The 24,152-nt window shown below is 43.3% G+C and overlaps 1 protein-coding gene across 6 annotated transcripts in view; it reads right to left on the reverse strand.

The window, feature by feature from the left end:
* Nucleotides 1–10,836: 10,836 nt before the first annotated feature.
* LOC105478777 (PR/SET domain 1) overlaps nt 10,837–24,152 on the reverse strand; it is a 116,893-nt gene continuing 103,577 nt past the window's right edge. For 3 of the 6 annotated variants that reach the window (XM_011736413.2, XM_011736412.3, XM_011736414.3), the window contains exons 4-7: nt 21,221–21,473; nt 14,838–15,946; nt 14,266–14,394; nt 10,837–13,859 (exon numbers count right to left, since the gene is read on the reverse strand). In XM_011736413.2, the coding sequence (XP_011734715.2) occupies nt 13,284–13,859; nt 14,266–14,394; nt 14,838–15,946; nt 21,221–21,473 (2,067 nt within the window). In that variant the 3' untranslated portion in view covers nt 10,837–13,283. The other 3 variants (XM_011736418.2, XM_011736416.3, XM_011736415.3) reach the window with 3 other exon arrangements.

Genomic DNA, 24,152 nt, shown 5'->3' on the forward strand with positions numbered 1-24,152 from the left:
TTACATTTAGTGGATCCTCCACAAACCTTCTACCTTCATAGCCAGTACATAATAAGCTGTAGTTTGCAGAATAGGTTTAAAACCATGTTTCTCTTTAAAGATCTGTGTATTTTATGGCCTAAGGCTGCTCTGCTGAGGTGGAGTCAGTAGTGACCACAGCATAGGAAGGTCACAGTCCTCGTCACAGTTCCTAGGTGTGTGATGTCAAGGAAGTTCCTTAAAGATAGTAACTGTTTGTGGATTATTTTATATGAGCACTGGGTTAAGGTTTTTTCCTGCATTATCTAATTCATTTGACCTCACTGGGCCTCAGTTTTCTCATATGCAAAATGGGAATAATAAAGTTATCTCGGAGGGTATTTGTGAGGATAAAAGGAGACAATAGTAACTTATACAGCATAAATCAAATGAGAAGCATTATCTTCATAATTATTGCTGTATTGCAGAAATAGCAAAGGCAGTATTTAATGTTCATTTTAACTTTCTGTTTCTTCTACTGGAACAATGAATTTTCAGTGAACACTATAGAGAAAAAAATAGACATGACTCATGAATCACATGTTCTTTGGAACCTCAATCTCTTGCTCTCTTCATTTATCTCATGAAGGAAATGAACCAAAGAAGGAAAAGTCAAGACAAGACTGAGAGAAGACAAAACTTGCTCTAAGAAGCACCCAGCTAATTTCCAGAAAGCTGCTTGTTTGCAGATAGTATGGTGAAATTGTTCTGTGTGTTTTAAAGGGTCTGTAAGATGACTGGAGTGTGATTTGTAGTCTATTCGTGTATTTTATTTCCCTAGCATTTCGATTCTCTTAGGAGTTTCAGAGTAAGAAGTACATTGTAAAAGCCTGGAAGCTTTGTTTTGGGCGGGACTATGGTCTATTGAAAAGCAAGCCAACTTCATTCTAGGCCTTGAAGCTTGACAGTGTCATTTACAGAGTGACACAGTCACGCTATAAGTGACCAGAGACATTCCAGAGTTCATGACTGTTGTTTAACAACAACACTTCAAGGGTGGCTGCAGGCACGAGGCACAACACGCCCGCCCTAGTGTGGTGAATGTGGGGGAACCACTCCCTGCTGGAATGTGGCATTGCTCAAAGCAGCCGGGCCTTCCTCTATCCCCACCGACCTGGACAGACTGGAGGGACGACTCTATTTTCAGGGAATGACAAATTGATTGTGCTGATTGGGTGAGAGTACTTAACTGCCTCCTGCGCTGCTTCCAAGGACAACCTGCAGGGAAGGTTTGTTTTGAAGTGACTTGTGTAAGGAAGCATTGCAGTGCAATGAGAACCCAAACACCTTGCTACCAAAGAGGACTTCAGCCCAGCCTTGACTAGACCATTCAGGTCGAGGAGCCTTTTATTCCCCATGTTCCTAAAGCCAGCGAGTTAGTTACTGGAGAGGACATTCCATTCCACTGACAGAAAGAAGGAGACAAGATGGCAGCTCTAAATTACATGTGCAATAGCCCAGGAGGCTTGTAAACATTTGAGGAGTTGATCGTTATTTTCATTCCTGACTGGTTTGGTGGTGCAAATAACAACTCCATAAATTGCTGAAGCCCAGCCAGAGTGCTGAGGACATGCATTTGTGGTCATGACCCATAGTGAGTGATGAATATTCATGGCAGAGTGAATCTGAACTACTCCTGAAGCAGGTCAGCTGGTGTGTGAACTCAAAACAGGTCTTGGTATGGAAATCAAGTTTATAGACTTAACCGAAGAAAAGTACTCATGGTTAACAGCACGATCAAGAAATGTCACTACCCAGGAGCTGAGGGGGAGGGAGCAGGGAGCTCTTGTTCCATGGGTATAGAGTTTCAGTTTTGCAAGATGAAAAGCTCTAGAGATCTGCTGCACAACAATGTGCATATAGCTAATCCTACCATACAGTATACTTCACAGTGATTCAGATGGTAAATGTATGTTCTATTTTTTTTATCACAATAAAAAAGAGAATAGAATGTCTCTATAGAGTCTACTCTAAAAGAGCTCAAACCAAACATGTAGCTGTGTTCCTATTCCCTGCTTCTGCTTCCAATCCACCTCCAGGTAATTTCTGTGCCAGGAAGGCAGGTAAAAGCTATTCTCAGGCCACACAGAGGCCACTGTGGCCACTCTTTGGGCTTTCCAGAAACACAGAACTCTTGAAGTAAATTTTTTGTTGTTGTTCAATGATCTATTCCAAGTTTGTCCAGCTTGTGGCCCGTGGGCCGCATGCAGCCCAGGATGGCTTTGAAGGTGCCCAACACACATTCATAAACTTTCTTAAAACATTATGATTTTTTTTTTTTTTTTTTTTGAAACAGTCTCACTCTGTCACCCAGGCTAGAGTGCAATGGCTTGATCTCAGCTCACTGCAGACTCCGCCTCCCGAGTTCAAGCGATTCTCCTGCCTCAGCCTCCCGAGGAGCTGGGATTACAAGCGCCCACCACCGTGCCCGACTAATTTTTGTATTTCTTAAGTAGAGACGAGGTTTCACCATCTTGGCAAGGCTGATCTCAAACTCCTGACCTCATGATCCAACCCCGTCGGCCTCCCAAAGTGCCGGCATTACAGGCATGAGCCACCGTGCCTGGCCAACATTATGAGATTTTTTTGTGATTATTTTTTAAGCTTGTCAGCTGTCGTTAGTGTTAGTGTATTTTATGTGTGGCCCAGGACAATTCTTCTTCTTCCCATGTGGCCCAGGGTAGCCAAAAGATTGGATACCCCTGACTATTACCTCAGCAACTCAACATAACCAGGGACATAGTGGATAACCTAAAAGATATACTTTGCCACGCTGAGGATTGGAAAGTCCAGCCAGGGTGGGTATATTGCCTGGGCCAGAGAGGAAGGCTTGATAATCTCTCGTCTCTTCTTCCCTCTTCACCCAGACCCCCTGCTGGCTCCCAACACCTTCTACCCCCATATGCACCATCCAAAGGGACTTTCCCTCTCTAACCACCAGGGTCTCCAGTGGTGAGCAAAGATGATGACAAAAGACATGATGTGGTTTCTGCTCAGTTAGAAGCACAAGAAGAACTTTCAAACGGCCCTTAGAAGGGAGAAAAACCCAAGAGAGGAAGGAAGTCTGTCAACCTGCAGCTACAGACTTTACCCTGCCTTTTTTTTTTTTTTTTTTTTTCAGTCTTGCAGAAATGTATGCCTCTCTTTAGGAGAAGCCCACCAAGTGCCCAGTGGCCTTCAGCTGAACTCAGAGAGATGGGTTGAGGGTCCCTACTAGCAAAGTTCATCTCCATACCATCATCTTGGAGTGCTCACATCTCTGATGTGAACAAGATTCAGACCTGAATTTAAGGCATGCTTCTCTCATTTCTAAGTTATATAGTTAGTTTTAGAAGATTCCTGTCTTCCTTCCTTTTCTTTCTTTTCAGCCAATCCTTTTAAGAGCACATAATTCTTCAGGCTATACATGAGCTATAATATATTATGTTATTACCCTCCATTTGGAGGAAGGGTTGAAGCAGCTGTAATCTATCTAAGATGGGCTGAATGGGTTGCTTTGGATAATGTAATTTTCAGTCTGGAATCCACGTGTAGGTCAAAACTTGAGGAGACAAAAACGACCAATTTGAAGCAATCCCACTATAAATCTTCTAGGGTTTCTGGTGGTTGCAAAAGCTGTATAACAGGTGGGCATACTGAAAGTTTTCAGATAATTCTTAGAGGAATTGTGCCTTGTGGGATTACATTGTCTTGGAACACAAAGATAGACCTGACTGTTCTTTCTCAGTTTTCATCTCTGCCTCCAGGTACACTGGTTAACTATGCATGGGCAATATTTAAAACAAAGAACATGCCTCCTTAAGCTCAGAAACAACACATTTTTTTGTGTGTGTGCACTTGAAGCAGAAAATATGTCCATTAATACATTTCCTTTCCTTTGTAGAAAACACAACCCTCCATGTCTCTAGAGTGGAATGAACTTTAAAGCCAGTTTATCCAAAATAGCATGTGAATTTTTGCAGTTGTGCAATGCCCCCTACCTGAGGATCGTGGCGCTCTTTAGGTGCAGTTGCCAGGTCTCTCAGAAACACTCTGATGGGGTGGGGTTAGCTCTGTGCCTCAGTTTCCTCTTTGGAACACTGTTGGCCTAAGGCTGCTGGAGAACTGCTGACGCCTGACACCCATCTTTCTGCTAAAGCACCGGAAATGTCACCTTACTCTGGCACTTCACAGGGGAACTGGCCACCCCCAGAGAGATGGAAACCTTTCAGTAAAGCGGGTATCTGGAATGAACTCAGCTTCAGAGACAGGAGCGGTTTTGTGGAGTTAGAAGTGAGATGGATTCAGAGTAATGGTAGGCTATAGTAAGCCACGATTCTCCAAGACTCCTTATCTCCTCCTTCCTTACTGAAATGTCTGCAGAATTAGTTAAGAGTCAAGCTCCTGACAAGGCAGAAGACAGTCATGTAATGCTGTAAGACTCTGCTGCTTTGGCAAGCCTGCCCTACACACAAACAATGCCAGTGGCTCACTTGGCCCCTGCCCAGCTCAGCAATAGGAGCATTGTCTAATCTGCCCAGAGCCAGGAAGCTGGGATTCAGTTTCCAGTTCCAGCATGGACTTGTCAGGTGTCTTGGGCATATTCCTTGACTTTCCATACCTGAATTTTCTTATTTCTGGGATGGAGATACTCAAAGACCAATCTTGTCTACCTCCTTTATGAACAGTCTCAAGGAGGAAAGCGCATTGCCTTAAACCTTCCCATCAGCACAAGGCCAGGGACCTCTTGTAGCAACAGCAAGAAAAGATACCAAGATCTGGCTGGGCACAGTGGCTTGGGCCTGTAATCCCAGCACTTTGGGAGGCCGAGGCAGGCGGATCACTAGATCAAGAGATCGAGACCATCCTGGACAACATGGTGAAACCCCGTCTTTACTAAAAATACAAAAATTAGCTGGAGGTGGTGGTGGGTGCCTGTAGTCCCAGCCACTCGGGAGGTTGAGGCAAGAGAATCGCTTGAACCCGGGAGGCGGAGGTTGCAGTGAGCCGAGATCGCGCCATTGCATTCCAGCCTGGTGACAGAGCGAGATTCCATCTCAAAAAAAAAAAAGATACCAGGATCTGCATGGCCCTTTGAGGAAAACCTCAGCCCCCTTGGCCAGATGTACAGAACTACAGTCTTACCCTGGTTATTAAAAATGAAACAGGTTCATCAAAATCGGACCTCATTCTTTGATTATGCATCCAGCTGTGTGCATGAGTTAACTGCTTTCTGGGTCATCTGGGTCAAATGTTCCCCTGGCCTAGCTTCCCCAACCTTAGAACCCTGGAGGACCACCTGCCTCCCCACGTCTGTCACCGACATGAGGATGTGCTCAGGGAGGGTGAATGCTTACCAATAAAGTGCCCAGGAAGCACTCCCACACAAATTACCTTGGAGTCTGTGGCCACCCATTTCCCACCTCCTTTCCGTTGAAGCATATAACCAAAAGCTAGCTGTGTGGGGCAGTTCTAATATAAAAATGGGTTTTGCACTTACAATGAGAAGCAGAGCAAGCCTGCAGCTTTGGAAACAGCGTGTGCCATTTGGTACCAGACATGTTTCATGAGGACTGACCTCTCTTATGGCAGGTGTCCGTCACTTCCACTCTTCAGCCTCTTCCTGGAGGAGGAGGGCGGTCACACTGGTGGAACCGGTCCACTTCCTAGGGCTCCCCATGATTCCCCAAGTATGCCAAGGGGTGGAGGGAGGCTTGCTATGGTTGGCATCTCGTTTGCTAAGCCTGAGCCCAGATGTGTTCCTAAGAAGGGTGATCAGTTGACTGTCAGCACAGAAGAGACTTGTCCATGTCCTTGTGGGAACGCACCTCCGAGAATGACCAGGGGCACTGAGTATGAAATCGCATTGTCATTTTCAGGAAAAAGCAGGGGCAGGCAGAGGCTTCGCCTTCTCTCAGGCTTGCTCACCTTCCCCTTGCCCTTACCCCTTTGTCTATGTGTGTCCTCTGGAGGATATCACCTGCTTTGGAGTGTCAGCAGGCTAGAGAGATGACCAAGTCAGGTTTTTTTGTGTTCAAGGCGGTAAAATGGCCCACATGCGACAGTGATGGAAGGTAATCACAATGAAACTGAACACTCAAGTAGAAAACGGTGTCCGCCCACAGGAACTGCAGTGCACCAACTGCTGCCATGTAGGTTAGTGTGGAGTTGCTGCTGGGGTCAGCCGCTGGCTTCCACGAGCTTGTGATTCAGTAATAACTGGAAGCACAATTGCTTTTTCACTCACTATTTTTTAACGGTTTATTCATAAAGCAATTTTTCACTTTTCACTTATTTTCAGCCCCTTTCACATCTATCTGCTCACAGTTTCTGTCTTGGCTTAACCTTTCCCTCTCTCCTCCCTCTCTCAGTTTAATTTTTCTTTATTCCCTTTTTTAAACTTTGAGCCGTTAAAACAGTCTCAGGGCCTTGATTGCTTTGCTAACTGAAATGTTTCCTTTCAACGTCTTCTTAGGGTCTCTTGACTGGGTCCCCATTCTTTTCTTTAGCTGCCCGTATTTTTGTCCCCCTTTCCTTTTTGTAGCAGCAGGCTTAAATCTTTCTCAGTCATCTTACATGTAGGCCTTTGCTTAAGAAACAAACGTAAAAGAGAAAGAAGACGAAGGAAAAAAACCAAAACCCACCAAACATCCTAGAATTCATGGTACTTAAGCAGAAGTTCGATTTAAGCATAAGCCATTATGTCCATTAAAAGAATCTTGATTCCTTTCAGATGAGCATATTAATTCCTGGGGAAAGTTCATGGTTCTTACAAATTAGCAGGACCTGTGCAAGCCCACTCGCCTTTGCCAAAAGAAGCCACAATAGTTGTTTCCATGCAGACTTGCCCCTCATTTTCCTTTTCTCCGACATCTGGTCTCTAAATTACAAATATCTGCCTATAGCAACAACCGGAGTTCCAAGGAAAACAAATCAAAAGGAAATAAGAGAAAACAGTGGAATCTGAACATATTAGGAGATGTAAGAGCATCTTCCAAAGAACAGGAAGACAACCCAGGAATGACTCCTTCCTTTTAAGGACCAGGAAACTGTGGCCCAGCGAGGTTCCAGGACTTTCTGAGAGCACGTGTTTAACCAGGGGCTGAATCAGGACTAGAACCAAGCTCCCTAAACTCCTGATACGCTGCTTTTCCCCTGAGGGTAGGAGCTCATCAACTCAGTTCCCACCTTGGGTATATTTTTAAACACTGGCCCTGAGAGCCATGGAAGAAAGAGTAAGTGACCCCATTAATGATCCACAGTTGGTTGATCTCACAGCAAATCACTATCAGGTCGCTTGTACTAAAAACTGGAGAGGCAAGATAGGGTCATGTGGAAGGGGACTGGGGTGTGTCTCACTTCCTTTGCCTGTGGATGGGAAACAGTACTCAAGGGAAGTGGTGCTGGTGAGAGGAGAGAAGGCAGAGATGGTCCCTTCTCTTCTTAAGTGATTATTGTGCTGAAAGGCTGCTAGCCCGGAGGTTTTTTTACAGAGTGCCACACGTAATGCAGGTGACAGTGGCACCATGCCTCATTTTCAATTTCAGACCCTTCCAGAAGCCCTGGGAATTCAAACATTGAATATCTCTTAAAATATTTCACAGAATATACAGCATAACTCATTTCATGATATCATAGACTCTTCCTCAGAATCAGACGGGCTCTCCAGATCTGCCTAAATCCATAGCATTTCCAAGGAGGCCTCAGGAACATTAAAGAACATGAAACATGAAAGACCTAGGAAAAGCTTGCCAGAGCGTCTTGTTCATCCTGTGCTTTCAAACACACTGATTCCTCTCTAAGCCCTGCAAGGATGGGGACTACTCCTTCCCATGGGAACGAATCCATTGTGTTACAAACCCTAAATGTGGGCATTTGTCTAGGTGACTTAAACCAAAGTCCCCTCTGCAACGCTTTAATTTCATTTCCTTTGCTCTGTTCCTCACCCACAATGGGAAAGAGCTGGTTGCCATCACCCACAGGTGAATCTTTAAGACACCTGAAGTCGGAGAACTTGGCCACAATTCCATAAGAACTCCCTTTGTTAACATATTGAAGAATTTCTTACCAAATTAGCCATTGCTATTCACCTGTCACTTCTCCTTTCTTTTAGGATGGGGGTAGGGGAAACCACAAGATGACTACGTTCATGTTTATGCTGAATAAAACCTATTGAAAATTCAGAGAGAAGGAAAAGTGCACACAGCCAACCCCGGTTCATTACTTGCCAAACCTGGAAGGAAGAGCAAACTAGGAGAGGGCTTGTTCGTTTATAGGACGCTGTAAAACTGGGAAAGGGAGAGTGACTATTTGCATAAATTCAGTTAAAAATAACTTTTTGGAATCTTGCTGCATTTTTGCCTGAATTACACGATTAAGAACGTATTGAGATTAAAATCACTTTTCACTTATTTAAGGAGCAGCTGTCAGCAGCACTTTGAGCAAATGAACTTGGGTTGTGAGGACTTGAAGCTTGAAAAATGATGTTAGGGAAGCTTATCCACCGATCCTGAAACATTTCTTGTAGCCACTACATACCCAGAAGTAGATTTGGTGGCCACTGCTCATAACGATCTGATTTCTTCTGGCCAGAAGCTGCAAATGAAATGACATGTTATGGACAAAGAACTCCATGATCTCTGAAAGGAAATAGAAGTGCCTTCTGGACTGGTTCAATGATCACATTCTATTTAACTCTTCTGTTCATCAGTTCTTTCAGTTGCTGCCTTCTGTGGTACAGCCTTCCTTTCTAGACTGGATTATCCTGGAGGCCTGGTTTTGCATTAGACATTCTCTGCCATGTGCCTCTAATTACTTTCATTCCTCTGTTCTGACCTTTTCTCATTATCTCCTTTTAGAGAAGGCCTCTCTCTCTCTCTCTCTCTCTCTCTCTCTCTCACACACACACACACACACACACACACACACACACACAGAGGAATGAGCTCGTTTATACCAGCTTATGGGTCCTGAATTGATTTCGTTTCCCCCAAGGAAAAAATATCTGGAAATGTGCCTGTAGACTCCCATGGTGCTGTATATTCTGTATATTGCCTTATGGTAGGGAATTAAATGCATCATTTCTGCACAGAGTTTTTATTTTGTTAAAGGTAAACTCAGAAAAAGGTGACTTCTTCAGTCTTACTTTGTCTTACAAACAGCTGGATGAAGTCTTGATTCAACAGTACGGACTTTGGCTGGGTGCACTTGGGCTCATTAGTGAATATTATCTTTTTATGTAATGTTTCATTAAACAGCTAAGTCCACAAGTGTTCCCAAGATATATAACTCTCAAGAAAAAAAGAAATGATTTACCAAGTAAAGAACTATGATTTATGGTAGTTAGCTGTTACACTCAGGATCTTATTGGGCTTTGTTTTGAAAAATTATTACCACAATGGTTCTGTAGAATTTAGGAGTATAACCAGCACCATTTGGCACGTTTATGACAATAGGGTTCTGGTTTTCTTAACTCCACAGTTACATGTTGGCAGCATTTCAAATTCTTGGCACAGATGTTTAAGTGAATTTAAAGAAGAAACATTAAAAACAAAACATCAGGCAGTTTGAGTGTCCAAATGTAAGCAGAAGCATTATTTTCTTAACATGAAGTCAGCATGCGCATAAAACCATCAATTTGCTAATAGATGAAATGTGAAGCATGAAAACCACTTGCAAAGGGCTTTTAGATTTTCTTTTCACTGAATGCAGTATCACTTTTCTAGAAGCATCTCCTACTTACATCTATCAAATGAGACCCAAATTTATGTGAGCCTTTTCTCTGGAGACAGGTTAGTTTCTGGAGCATGAATGACTAAGCATGCGGACTTGTTCTCATCACGCGGGGCCACATGGCCATACCACCGAGATCCCTGGCTCTGGCACTAACAATGCTCAGATTCTGGGAAAGTAGCTTTCTGGAAACTTGTTTTAAATGCACAAGTAGGCCAGGTGCAGTGGCTCATGCACGTAATACCAGCAATTTGGAAGGCCGAAGCAGGAGGATTGCTTAAGTCCAGGAGTTGGAGACCAACCTGGGCAACGTAGTGAGACTGTCTCTACCAAAAACAAACAAAATTAGCTGGGCCTGGAGGCACGCATCTGTAGTCCCAGTTACTCGGAGGATGAGGTGGGAGGATGGCTTAAGCCTGGGAGATAAAGGCTGTAGTGAGACATCATCATTCCCCTGCACTCCAGCCTGGGTGGCAGAGCAAAACCTTGTCTCGAAAAAAAAAAAAGGCCAAGTGGCAAATAGCAAATGTACTTACATGTCTTACATGTGAAGGAGTAAACATGGGCTGTAGGGCACTCCCCATGGCCTGCCCAGAGGAAGCTACTGAAGCTGCTGTCATCAATGGGCAGTGTTCCCCGACCCAGCTTCCCAGGGCCCCACACCCGTAAGTGGGCTGAGTCTCCACACACGCACACAGACTGGCACAAGCTAGCACGGCCTTTCTGGAAGTGATCCAAGTCCTCCTTATCTCCTCACCACTCCATGTCCATTGACAAAGTAAAATGTAAAAGTTCACAAAGCAAACAAATCGTCTCCCACTTACTGGCTGATGCTTGAGATGCCTCCTTTAGGGAACATCTTTATAGTTCATGAAGAAAAATCTTAGTTATGAGAGACCGATCGATGCTGTCAGATCGCGCAGATATATACTCCTGGAAGGAGCTGGGGGAGATCAGGGCATCCCAGAGGGTGCTGCTGAAGCAGAACCGGGGTGGGTGCAAGGGAGAGGCAAATTGTATTGTGTTCAAAATTTGGTCTGGTGCCATCTGTACAGTATGCAGATGTCGCTCACTGACCCTTCACTCAAGACACTAGACAAAGATTGGTAAAGCATGAACATTTATATTTAATTTACATTTTGACAATTTGCACATAAATAACATTGTAAACCAGTATGTAAACATAAGAGAGTTTGTTGTTCTAGCAAAGTAAAAAGCCAAACTTTGGTCAGTTTTAACTTTGAGTAGAGGAAAAAAACAAAACCACCATTGATTGTGGGCTCAACATTCACATGTAAGAGGCAGAAAAAGGAAGGATGGATGGTGAGAGAAGCCGGAAGTCTTTATAAAAATTCTCACTATGGGAAAGCACAAAAGGAGACAAAGAACAAACGAGTAGTTGGGAATCAAGTGTTTGGTCTAATGTCAATGTGATCCTTTGGTTTACCTTCAATTAAGGACTGTGTTTAATCAAACACTGATACATACAAAAACTGTCAGTCTTGCTAGTTACAGAAGACCAGTAAGGCTCTTGGGTTTCCCTGGATTATTCGAGATTTGTTCTCTTCTGCAGGTGAACATTAGTTGATGTGAACAAAATGTCAAATACAATTATAAAATAGATTGAAGAGTGATGTATCAGTATTTCGTAAGGAGGGAAAAAGAAAAGTTACAGTGGTAAAGTCAGTTTTTTATTTCTATGACTTGGGTGTGACCACATAATCATAACGTGGCAAAAAAAAAAAAAAAAAAAAAAAAGAGCCGTCTTGGAGGGTCCTTAATACTAAAAACTGATGTATCTCTTCCTCCCTGGTTGTTTTGCGGCCCCCACCACTGCACCAAGGTTTTAGGGTCTCTTACAGTAGGCAAGGGGTGCCCAAGCATACTGATGTGATCGTGAGGCCACCAACTATTAAGCAAAGTCTCAGAAACGATTTTTCTTTTTTTTGCCCTTAGAAAAAGTAGATCTTTTACATGGCTTGGCTCACAATTTAAGTGGTTATAAATATATATACATATGATATAGTGGTATAAATAGATTTATAAATATACATCATTTTTTGCTACACTTTGAACACCAACATGTAATCTTTGGGCTTAGCAGAATAAAAGACAGAATGACACAAAGTCTATCTTGCTGGAGCACATTTACTGGGTTTCTCCTCTAGAGAAGCAAATCATTAGATAAGACATCATTTCCTGCATTACTGGACACACTCAATGAGGTAACTGTTGTTGAACAACTTTGCAATGCCCTTTCATCTTCCATTAAATTAACCATAAAATGTAAAAACACAAATACTGAGGAAAATCTGAGTTTTACAGAAAAAAATACAATTGATGTGTTGGGGATAGGAATGTTCATTACCCGCTTTTACCCCAAGATGACTAGAATACCCGTTTTTTGTTGTTTGTGTGTTTGCTTTTAAAGTGTGGCCTGAGCCTATCTACCGCAAATCCTTCCTGGTAGAGCACCATGTCTGTGCAATTTTGACATTAAAAAACAAAAAAAAGCAACAAAAACCAACAACAGAACACCACCCAGACTCAAGTCCCAAACCTCACACATACAAAGCCACCTATGCTTTGGGGAAAATTTTGCAGTGGTTTTAAAACATGGCAATTTGTCTTTTTCACATTTTCTGATAATACAATGGATGTAAAAGTCATATGGCTGCTCTGAATGGCCATAGGACTCGGGGGGTGGGCAGGGCGGTGGGAGGATTCTGCTCTTTTGGAGAGAGAGACAGGTTGGTAAAGCCTTCCCGTCACCCTTCTGGTAAAATTGTGGCTGGGGGAAAAACATGAACTATCAACAAAAATAGACAAGATTCCCTTTCTTGTTTCTTCTACTTAAGTTATTCTTGGGTAATTCTGCACACATACCCTCAAGTTATGGACAATGCTGTTCAAATGATAGGATCCCAGGAATGAACACATCAGCTGTCTAACATTGGCAATTACCCAAACCTCATTTTCAAACCATTATTAGAGAGAGAGGTTGACTGAAGTCATATATTTGTTTAACTAAATCTTAGGTACTTATACAGATGTGCAGAAATTATCTACAAAGAATGGCCACAAGACAAAAATACATTTATACTCAAATTACAAGGAATCTTTCCAGTCATTGTAAACTTTTTTAATTATTGCTTTCTGAATGATAAATTGTGTAATAAATTATGAAGTATTATCATTGAAAAAATAATTATGACTAGGCAATAGTCTTAGTAATGGAAGGCTATGCAAACGTATCCACACAAATATTCAAAATACACAGGGGCAAATATATAGACACAGGTGTAAATAAGTATACATAATATGTGTGTGTGTGTGTGTGTATATATATATATATATATATATGGCCTTTGCCTTGTTCATGCCCTGAGATTTCAGTAACTTTGGAGTTCCTTCTTTAATTCCAGGGGTGAGGGGAAACCATTTGCTGTTGAGAGAGCTTTGCAGAGCTGGAATTATGTACAAGCAACTTCCTATAGGCACCCTGACTCACCAAGTCATAACTTAAGAAACAAAACAAGTGTTTTCTGAAAATCTTAAGGATCCATTGGTTCGACTGTTTCTTGTTTGACCTTTACAGGTACCAGAGGTAGTGGGTTGCTGGGAGGCAACTTCATGAGGGGTAGATCTGATGACTCATAAAGGCTGCACCCTGAGGAGAGGAGTCCATTCCCCATGTTTCTTTGCAAAGACACTTTCAGGCCAGTTTCTTCTTTCTCTTTTCTGACCACGGCCAGAATTTCCTTCTCCACTACAGAGATCACACTAATGTCATCCTCCACGTCCTCGAGCCGGTCAGCATTGTCGCTGATGTCAAACTTCTCGATCTCTTCATTGATTCGGGTCAGATCTTCCAAGGGCAGCCCGGGCGCCGGGGCTGCAGCGCAGTTTCCTTTCAGGTGAACCTTGAGGCTACAGAGATGGATGTAGTTCTTGTGGCACTGGGAGCACTTGTGGGGCCGCTCTCGAGTGTGCAGACGCTTGTGCAGTTTCAGGTGCACAAACTGGGTGAACTTGGCAGGGCACACCTTGCATTGGTACGGTTTCTCTCCAGAATGGAGTCGCAGGTGGGTCTTGAGATTGCTGGTGCTGCTAAATCGCTTGTGGCAGACCTACAGTGTAGGGGAGAGAGACAGTAGGGAAGGGAGACAGGAAGGCCAGAAGATTAAGAGCTGCCAATTGGAGGGGCAGGCTTACAGGCCAACGCCCAGCAACCTGGGAGGTGAGAAGCCTCCTTGTGGCACCTCCAGTGTGGTATTAAGCAAACAGGGGGATGTGGGCACATGGCACACGAGTGGCTGTTTATTTCCTCTACCATTTTCCCACCCACTGGAAGCTGGCTGTGTCACCTCAGGTCATCAGCAGATACAGAGCACTGGGGAGGCCCATAGTGCCATCAGCCCGGGACAAGGCAGAATCTGGTATTGGCTTTAACTACGGGCTACATAGGACATGGGAGGGTGACTCACAGACATTTTCTACAAAGGTCAGAAGGTCTACCCAGAAAATACTGCGCACCTGGCATTCATGTGGCTTTTCTCCCGTGTGTACCAGGTAGTGTTTCTGTAGGTGGGCGAGCTGAGTAAAGCCCTTGTTGCAAGTCTGACATTTGAAAGGCCGTTCTCCACTGTGCACTCTCAGGTGGACCTGGGAAGAAGCCACATGTGTTAGCTCTGCTCTCAAGCTGGCTCTGAGACCTAACATTTCTGCTCAAAGACTCAAGTGTTGATGATGCAAATATCTTAAAAAAAGCATCAAGACAGTCTCAAAAAGAAAAAATCTTCATGTTTTCAGAATGGTGCTTTTCTTAAACTAAAAGCACAAAAATCACAGGCTAGCAGGGTTTCACCTAATCTTCTAGTCCAAACCCCTAATGTTTTTATTATTCAGAAGCAAATCAGGAGAAGGGAAGTCACTTGTCCAAAGTCAAAGAGCTAGAAGTGGCAAAAGCCAGGCAGAATCCATACCCACTATTCCCAACCTGGGGCTCATACTACTGCAAATGCAATCGATACCCCGTGGAAAGCAAGCTAAACACAAACACAAGCATGCACTCACAGCCCCTCCGACTGCTCTCTCTCAAGGCCTACCTTCAGATTGGAGAGCTGGCCGAAAGTCTTGGCGCAAACGTTGCATTCGTACTTGATCTTGCCGTTCTGCTTCTTCAGCGGGTAGGGAAGGGTCTTGTAGCCGGTCATGTTTCTTTTGTTTTTAATGAGATTCATGGCTTCGTCGCTGCTGGGGGCTGCCATAGCTGCTGAGGTAGCTTTGGGCTGCACCACATGTTCTGCAGTGGCGGCTGTTCCCGCCGTGGGAGACCCGCTTGTGGGGCTACAGGCCTTGTCCTTCATGCTGGCGGCGGCCCCGGTAAGGGAGAAGGCACTGTGGGGCGCCGGGACAAGCACCTCCCTGGGATGCTCCGGCTGGAGCAACCTCCGGGCTCCATCTGAAGGTAGCGAGCTCGGGAGAGAAGTGGGGTTGAGCATGGGGTGGGGCAGGCTGCCCCCACCGAGGAGATTGCTGTAGACAGGGCACAGCCTCGGGAAGAGGCCGAAGTTGTTGATGCCATTCATGCTGCTCACAGCGCTCAGGCCATTACAATTCATGCCGTAGGGGGGCAGGAGGAACTTGGGGTAGTGAGCATTGTAGGAGGGGATGAAAGCTGGCGGGAGGTGGGGCAGGGGTGCGTAGCCAGGGTAGGAGCCCAAACCTTCCGTGCCGTAGGGCGCGTTCAAGTAAGCGTAGGAGTCCCGGGGCTCTTGAGAGCCGGGGCCCACAGGGGACACCGTATTCCCGGGGCTGCTGTGAGGGCTAGAGCTCTTGAGGCTTTGGTCCGGGCTGCTTCTTGCAGAGGGGCTTGGAGTGGTGGAGGACGGAATGGGGGAGCGAGTGATGTACGTGGGTCTCTCCATCCCGTAGGCCAGGGAAGCTTTCAAAAAGTCTTCCGGCAGAGGGGCCCGGATAGGGTAAACGACCCGAGGGTAGAAGGGCATTTCGGGGCTCCCATGTCTTCTAAAGTCATCGAGGTCCTTTTCTGACGTGAGGGGTGAAATGTTCGAACGGTAGAGGTCCTTTCCTTTGGAGGGATTGGAGTCCAGTTTTAGGATTTCTTTGACGCTGTGCTCTCTCTTTGGGACATTCTTTGGGCAGAGTTCATTTTTCTCAGTGCTCGGCTGCTTGAGATTGCTCTGTGTTTGTGCTGAAGTAAAGAAAACGGGGCGATTACACAGCGGGCTAGAGAGAACTGAAACAAAATTGCCAAAGTTGCTGCTCCTCCTCGAGAAAACCTGAGTACCAGCTAGCAACACAATCGCCACATATCTGGCTTCCAACGCGCTCTCATTCTAGAGGGCTCTGGGCCACTCACTCAAAAGTGCAGTTCCATTTCCTCCTCAGCAAAATGGGGACAATGGCAGCACGGACAGAACAAACAGCAGCCTTGGGTAATTCTGTTTTCATTAGTACAGACCTTATGATAGAAAACTGCTGTTTAAGCTGGAGTAAAATAGCCTATGCCAGATGCGGTGGCTCATGCCTGTAATCCCAGCACTTTGGGAGGCCGAGGCAGGCGGATCACCTGAGGTTGGAAGTTCGAGACTAGACTGACCAACATGGAGAAACCCCGTCTCTACTAAAAATACAAAATTAGCTGGGCGCGGTGGTGCATGCCTGTAATCCCAGCTACTTGGGAGGCTGAGGCAGAAGAATCGCTTGAACCCAGGAGGCGGAGGTTGTGGTGAGCCAAGATCGTGCCATTGCACTCTAGACTGGGCAACAAGAGTGAGAAACTCTGTCTCAAAAAAAAAAAAAAAAAAAAAAAAAAGATAGCTTCCATTTTAATGGAGTGGAAAAATACTGGGGTGGGGACCCTGTCATAGGTTAATAAAAGTCTTTCTGATGTTCATGGTTTACCTAAAGGAAATCAGCACACCCTGAGAACTAAATGTGAAAGATTAAGACTCATTTCAAGTAATACACAGTCATCAATTTTCACCTCTACTCTTGTTGAATACGAATTTAATAAAGCCCTGTTCAAACTGCCTATGCCAAGGAGCTTAGCGAAGTGAATGCCACCCTTCCTCGCAATGTGCAGACAGCATTTCACCAAGGCTCGGTCTGGTCTAGCCAGGATTCCAGCAGTGCTGGCCCCTGGAGTCACAAGGCGTGACAGTCACCTCTGCCAAACCACAATAGGTACTTCCTGAGCCAGTTCAATTACTTAGCGCACCCGCACCCAAGAAAACAGAACAGGCTAAGAGGAAAGCACTTATTCCCAAAGACGGCACGTTATTACTTGGTAAAGATACTATTTAGGAACAGCAGCAATGAGGACAGTTCTAGACCTTCCCTGCCACAGCCAGCCTTGTGTCCTCGCCACACAATAAATGATGCCTTCAGGAAAACACCCATCTGAGCAGGGAAAACTGAAAATTCCCTGCTCAGCCTTGCCTGGAAACCAAAAGTAAAACATATGATGTTTAGTTTGAGCTCTGATTATTGGAGGGCAGTCACTCAAGTCAGGACACCTGCCCTAGGAACGCACCAAAGGCATCAGCCGTTGTCGATGTGTGGAGATGCCTTCAGAGGCAGCAAGTCTGGGGGATTGCGCTGAAGCCTTTGTGCAAATATCCTTCATCGTCTGAAAAATGTCCCTGCTTGATTAGTTGAGAAAGAACTCCAGGCTTGCTATCTGATAGGTCTAGAAATGAACTCTGTGAAACTCCAGAACTGAACCCTTCAAATGTATTCTCTAGGCTGACTGGCTTGAGGGATTCCAATTTGAGAGCCCCTTAGAGAATGTTATCTCCTGCCAGCTGTTATCAGTTCCTCCTGGGCGAGCCTGAAGCCCCAGAATAAACACAGAGAACACTGCTATCAGGGAAGATGCTGATGGGGGGCCGAGATGGAAAGCTTGCTGAGGGAGAGGGATTTCTGAAGCCACTAAACTAAAATAAATATCTCCTTATCAGGCCAATATCGGTCTTTCAGTGAGGCCCAGCAGGCAGGAAGTTCTAATTGTCACTTTTGTTTTTTAAAGCTAAAATGGTAAAGGATGAGAAAGACAACTAAGCTTGAAAACTGATAGGCAAGGCATCTCACAGCCACAGGAAGGAATTTTATGAAGGTGAAAAAGAATGATTTGGAAACATCTATATAGGGTCAAATTCATAATGATTTTTAAAAACGATGCCACTCGAATAAAATGAAAATACAAAAAACTTTATCCTCATGACTTTGAGCCATTTTTAGGTGGCAAATTATGTATCTAAGTTTCATATTTTTTCCAGTGGCTTTCATACTCCCTTGGTTCTATAATTTAACAAATAATAAGCATAAATTTGCAATAAGCATCAAGTTTCAGTCCATTCGTGGCAGTGCCCCTCACATTTAGCCAGGCATTCTTCTTAAGCACCTTACTATAATTTGAATATTGAACTGATATGAAACTTATCATTGGGCCAACAAAAAAGTCAGAATTTTAAACTTTCTATGCAAAATGCTTAGCCCAGTGCCCAGTATATAGTAAACTCACAATAAATGTTTGCTATCTCTAAAGCCTTCGGAAAAATAGATTGCATCTTATTCTAAAAGAACATCCAGAGTGACATGTTAGCCTCCCTAAGATGCTCTACAGGTGGAAATTAGGAAGTCCATATACAGTAAAGGTGCATTTTAAAAAATCATCCTTCAGCAGCTGAGTAATCAGTGGAGCTGGTGTCATTTCTGACTCTCCCACTCAGCAGCAGCTTGAGTTAACATGAAAAAGAAAATCAAGATCTGTTTTTGTTCTGAAATCTTAAATGGCTGTAGGCGGACGGAGTCATTTCAAGAGTGAACTGCTTCTGAAGACTCCGAATGGCTTAATTATGCCGACTCACATTTTCGATCTATAATAAGAACCCTAAGACTATAAGAAAGAACCTAGAAGTTCTGCAGTAGGCAAAACAAAGTCTCTTTTCAACTGAAACTGAGAAAGCAGATGAACATTTAGAAGTCTATAATTTGGTCAACTGTTTTCTAGATGGGTTAGTTAGATAGACAGAAAAAAAAATACTCCCCCCCAATTTGGGAGGGCTAGGGGTTTCAAACTTATTAGTTCTTTTATTCCTTTTCCTTTGTTTTTAGAAAAATGCCAGTTTGTGATTTCTGGCTACTTGCTTTTCTTTCCTTTGGTTTGTTGCAAATCCCTTCTTCTCCAAACTCTACCGCCTGAACCATCACTGCCATTTAAGGCCTCATGGAGATTCTTGCACCACCTCTACTGTGCTTTAAGCACAGAAACCAACACAATTCATTTGGAGACACAATCTACCTATTAGGCCTGATGAAATAGTGGAAATTTTCCTGATCACAGTCTCAATCATCAGCTGCCACGCCTAAGACAACTGGTTTCACAATTGGCAGCAGGAATCTTGTTTTAATGTGACTGGTTATTGTTAACTCTCATTCTTTACTATGAATATTGGACAATGAAATGTGCTTGAAAATGCTAAACCACCATTTAGAAAAAATTCTGCCACAATAAAAGGGGACATACTGCATAAATAAAAAGGGATAAATAAAAGGTGTCATTTCACAGTATATATGAGAGTTGCTTCTGAACACAAAGGAGAAGCACTTGAACCTTAAAATACTGTGCAAAGTCTTTCCTTGAGGAATAAAAACGCCAGGCCTTTAAACCCTTCCCTTGATTGGCACAGGGTGCGGGAAACATGCAAAAAAGTTTCTTGGTCGTTGGTGCAAAGTCACTGGGGTAGGTAACCTCAAATGAACTGTTTAAAGAAAAGCAAAAATCAAAAGACTTTCCTCTGAATCCATGAATGATTAAACTCAAGGAATGTAGGGAGACTCTTAAGAGGAAGTGGCTCACTATGTTAAGAAAGCCAGGAGGGAGCTGTGCGCTTCTCCTGAGATGCCCAGCTGGAAAATGAGTTCCCCAAAAATGCTGCTGTGCCTGTGCATTTGTCTTTTGTTACTAGGTCCTCAGCACTGGGCCTGGCACACACAGATGCCAAAACAACCGAACGGCTCCTGGGAGGTTCAGCCCCAGGGATATATGACAGAGTCTCCAGAGTCTCAGGGAGTGCTGAAGAGAGATGAGGGAAAAGAACTGCCACCTTTTTGGTCAGTACCTGATTAGACCCATCAAGCTGGAACTGGGGAACTGCGAGCCAGTTCTTTTCCTGAAGCTCAAGGGTAACCTGTTGTGTAAGGACCCCAAACACATGTCTTAAAACGGGATCCTATGGGGGAGGTCCTGGTGCTTTTATAGCCCCAGATTTTCAGAAAACTGCGAACACAATCTTAAGGGAGATCAAGTAAAATGAAGTGTGGACTGAACACCAAATAACCATACAGCTGGATTATATATGACTAGGGTAAGTACTTGGTTTGCTCGTTGGTCCTAAAATCAAAGTCAAAATTCCAATTTATGTTAACATTGACATTTATTCCAAATGTCTCAAAGGTGAAAATGAGAACTAAAACAATTTAGCCTTCCGATAAAGCAAACGGACAGTATATCAATAATTGGTAAACCTGGGTAAAGGTAACTGGAAATTCTTTGTCTTTTTTCTCAAAATGTTTTCTTAAGTTTGAAATGATATCAAAACAAAAAGTTATAAAAACTTCAGCATCTAGTCTTAACTTCTAAACCAAAAGGAACTAATTTTTAATACTGCTAATAAGACTTAGTGGTCTAACCAACAACACACAAGCATAGTTACAGCAGAGGTTAGAATCTTATGACGATTCTTCAATTGCTCACAGAGACCACTTGAGAATGACTAAAATGACGCAGCCCTCTGCAGAGAGAGGTCATGACAGCAATTTTAACCCAATAAAAGAAGTAAAAGCATAGAAACCTCAGGAATTGAGAATTTGTTAAGATAAGGTGATAGGTGGCTACTATAATACTGATCAAGAGATCAGATAGTTTTTTACTGTAAGGAAGGAAGCTAAGATATAAAATCTTTACGGTTATTCACTTAGAATAATACTGAAAAATTATGACGAAGTTTTTCTAGCAATGATCTTACAATGTTCCACATCAGATCCTAACTGTATATTCAAATGTACATCTATAAATGTTCTGATGTAGTCTAAGTCCTGACAAACTACCACAGATGAGGGCTATACCTTGCATACACAGCATGTCTGGACCAATCCCTGCAATTCTCCCAGCTGCTTTTGGATAAATTAGAATTGGACATGTATTTCTTCCTGTAACATTCTGAATTCAAAACTCAAGGTAGCTCTACATATATATATATATATTTGTTTAATGATCAAGTTTCATAATAGTTAATAGAGACTCAAAAAATGTTTTTCCTCTTCCTAGTCCCTAGCTTAAGCCACCTACTTCATCCAACACATGACCAAGCAGTGTAATTAAACAACATGTTATTAGTTCACAGGGGCAGAACTGACATTACTGGCATTTTTAATTTTTTTTTTTCTGTAATCCACTTACTGAGATTCATCATTGTCAGCTCTCCGGGATAAGGGTAGTGAAGCCTTTCTGCAAAGTCCCGACAATACCACACAAGAAGTTCCTGGTTGGCAGGGATGGGCTTAATGGTGTAGAAGTAGATGTTCATCCCGTTCTGACACGCAGCCAGGTTTTGCTCCCGGGGAGAGTGCGCTGGATTCACATAGCGCATCCAGTTGCTTTTCTCTTCATTAAAGCCATCAATGAAGTGGCGAAGCTCCCCTCTGGAATAGATCTGTCCGAAAGAGAAGACAGGCATGTAAAAGGAAGTCAACCCCAAAGCTCCCCAGCACCTCTCAGAAGAAACACAGCCGGTACCGTGTGTGATTTCTGATCCCCTACTGCCTAGTTAGAAAAAGAATCAAATCAGCTTAGCCAGAATCGTCTTGAATCAGCAGAAATCAGGACGGAAACAGGTAAGGCACACTTTGTCAGTTACCTTTTCCATTTCAGTTTTATCGTCTTTTCATGTTCGGGAAAATAACAGAAAAATGAAACACAAATGTTCATTTAAGGAGCTGCCTCAAACCGATTAACCCACCACAGAGTACTACTTTTGCTATTGCAGTGAATGGCAAATGGGCGATGCTACTGACTTCAGTTCCGATTATGCTGACTTTTAGTGCTTTGAGTCACTGGGTAGAAGACCAAGCCGGCTGACGACGTCAAACTGAGTCTCAGCTTTTTCTATGGCCTCTGTACTCGCCGTTTCCTACACCCCCGCCCAAGGCTTCAACTATGCAAACATCCTCCACCCCCAACCCTCCAAGTCCTAAAGTAACACTTGTTCATATGAATACTTGGAACCTTGCCTTTTTGTGGAAACACTGGGTGGGGCAAAGGTGAACTTCACCTGCCATAACAAAGTGAATACTGGGGCAGCAGCCAGAATCTGACAGTCTATTACTGAGAAGTCACTTTTCCTCTTGATAAACATGTCCAGACTTGCACTTTCCTTTTAATTCAAACGAGGGAAGAGGGAACCCCTTATCTGGGAGGAGGCTGGCTAAAACACCACACACAGAGCCATAGGCATGTGTTTTTGGAAAAAGAACAGGAAGAAAGTATGTTGTTCCTTAAAGGCAACGCAGAATGAAGAATTCGAAGTTTGTCCTAGAGTAATACTACTTCTGGTTAACAGATGCACTCACGATACTTGGCAAAGAGGCAGAGGAAGAAGAAAAATTAAAATGTACACTCTTACTGAAACTATCAACACACTCCTTATCCTTCCACACAGAGTTTTTTCTCTCTCCCTCTTTTTAGGAGGTACCACCTTTACTTTAGACTTTAAGAAATGCCCTTATACATATACAATCAGTCAATACCTAGTGTGATCTGCGACTTGCAGTCTCCAAGCAGTAGTAAGGCACTGTTCGTAGCAGGAATTTTGCGCTCACCGGATAGCAGGTTATTGCTTTTCCTTACTCACGTACCGACTGTGCTAGTCTACAGATAGTTTCTGTATTTCGTTCAAACGTTATCAGAAATAAAAAGGAACTCTGTCCCTTTAACACAGGCGGTAAACACCAGAATCACTTTCTTTTAAGAGTAACTTCCTGTAAATTGTGAAGGGGGAAATACATGTGGCTTCATCAAAGCAGCTTGTGAGAGCTTTTGCGGTGTGTTTTGTTAAGAGAAAATGGAACAAGGCTGGGTGAATTCTGCTATCAAGAGGGGTTTTCAAGTTTGTTTACTCTGATGTGCAAACTTCCAGGAACATGGGGTTCCATCGCTCTTGCACTCTTCGCTGGGGCGGAAACTGCTTTCTAAAGCTACGGGTATGTTGATTCCAGTTAGCCTTCCTCGGACTGCAATTTACTGTATCCTCATTTAAAAACAGCAATGTCGATGCCGTGAAGCCACTCACACACAATAAAATACAATAAGGCATACGTAAAATGAACACCGTTTCCTACCACCTTCCTGAACTTCCATATATTATCTAGTAGATTAAAATGTGCTGATTCATAGTACAGTTACAAGAAATGTCACTGGTTTCTCAACTTGAACATCCCTTCTTTGGCTGTGTAATTTGCATGAAACTTTTTCTTTCCTCACAACAGATGTTCATATTCCTGCCAGCAAAACCGGGATGTTCTACAATATCCTTTGCATGTGAAAGACTGATTCAAATAAATCCTCCCAAGGAAAGCCTTTCAGTTTCTTATAGTGAATCTTTAAATGAAACAGGGAACTGGACAGTGAGGGGAGATTTTTAGGTGTTTCTTGCCTTTTCTCAAAATAATCATACATTAATGAGACTTATGCTGGATTGTCTTAATTCAGACCTTTAACTCCAAGAACTATGCACCTTTATGGCTCACTTCTGAGAAGACTTTATTGACAATAAAGGCAAAAATGCACTCATGGTTCCACCATTATAAGTCAGGTGATTAATGTATTTTAAGCAGGAATAATTATTAAATAAAAATTGCGAGCACATGATTCTTAGTGAATATGTAACTACCCTCTTTTGCTTGGGAGATAGTAAGATACATTTCTAAAAATGCAAAACTTCCTGGATTAAGAATATTGTTTCTTAGGAATAGCTTCTTGCCCGAACGATAATTGTTCTAGGCAAAAATACCAGCTAAAGCAAGCATAGCAATTTTGGTTATCATGCAGCTGTTTCTTTTTAAAGAATTCAAATAATGTACATTTCATGTAAGTATGCACAAAAACGCTTACTAAATTTAAATAACCATATCTTTATCTTCTGAGGAAACGAAATATCCCTGAGACATCTATGGGAAGAAGGAAAGCAATCTGTCTTTTTTCTGTTCACTGCTAATCTAGTCTTTTATTCAAGGATTCCATCTAATTAGTTCACCTCTGGGGGCCTTTCTAGCCCTAATATAGCAAAGGAAATTGTACTGGCTAGATCTTTTGGTTGGATTCTATAGGAAAGCTC

This window comes from Macaca nemestrina, chromosome 5 (assembly GCF_043159975.1).
Source record: "Macaca nemestrina isolate mMacNem1 chromosome 5, mMacNem.hap1, whole genome shotgun sequence".
NCBI lineage: Eukaryota > Metazoa > Chordata > Mammalia > Primates > Cercopithecidae > Macaca > Macaca nemestrina.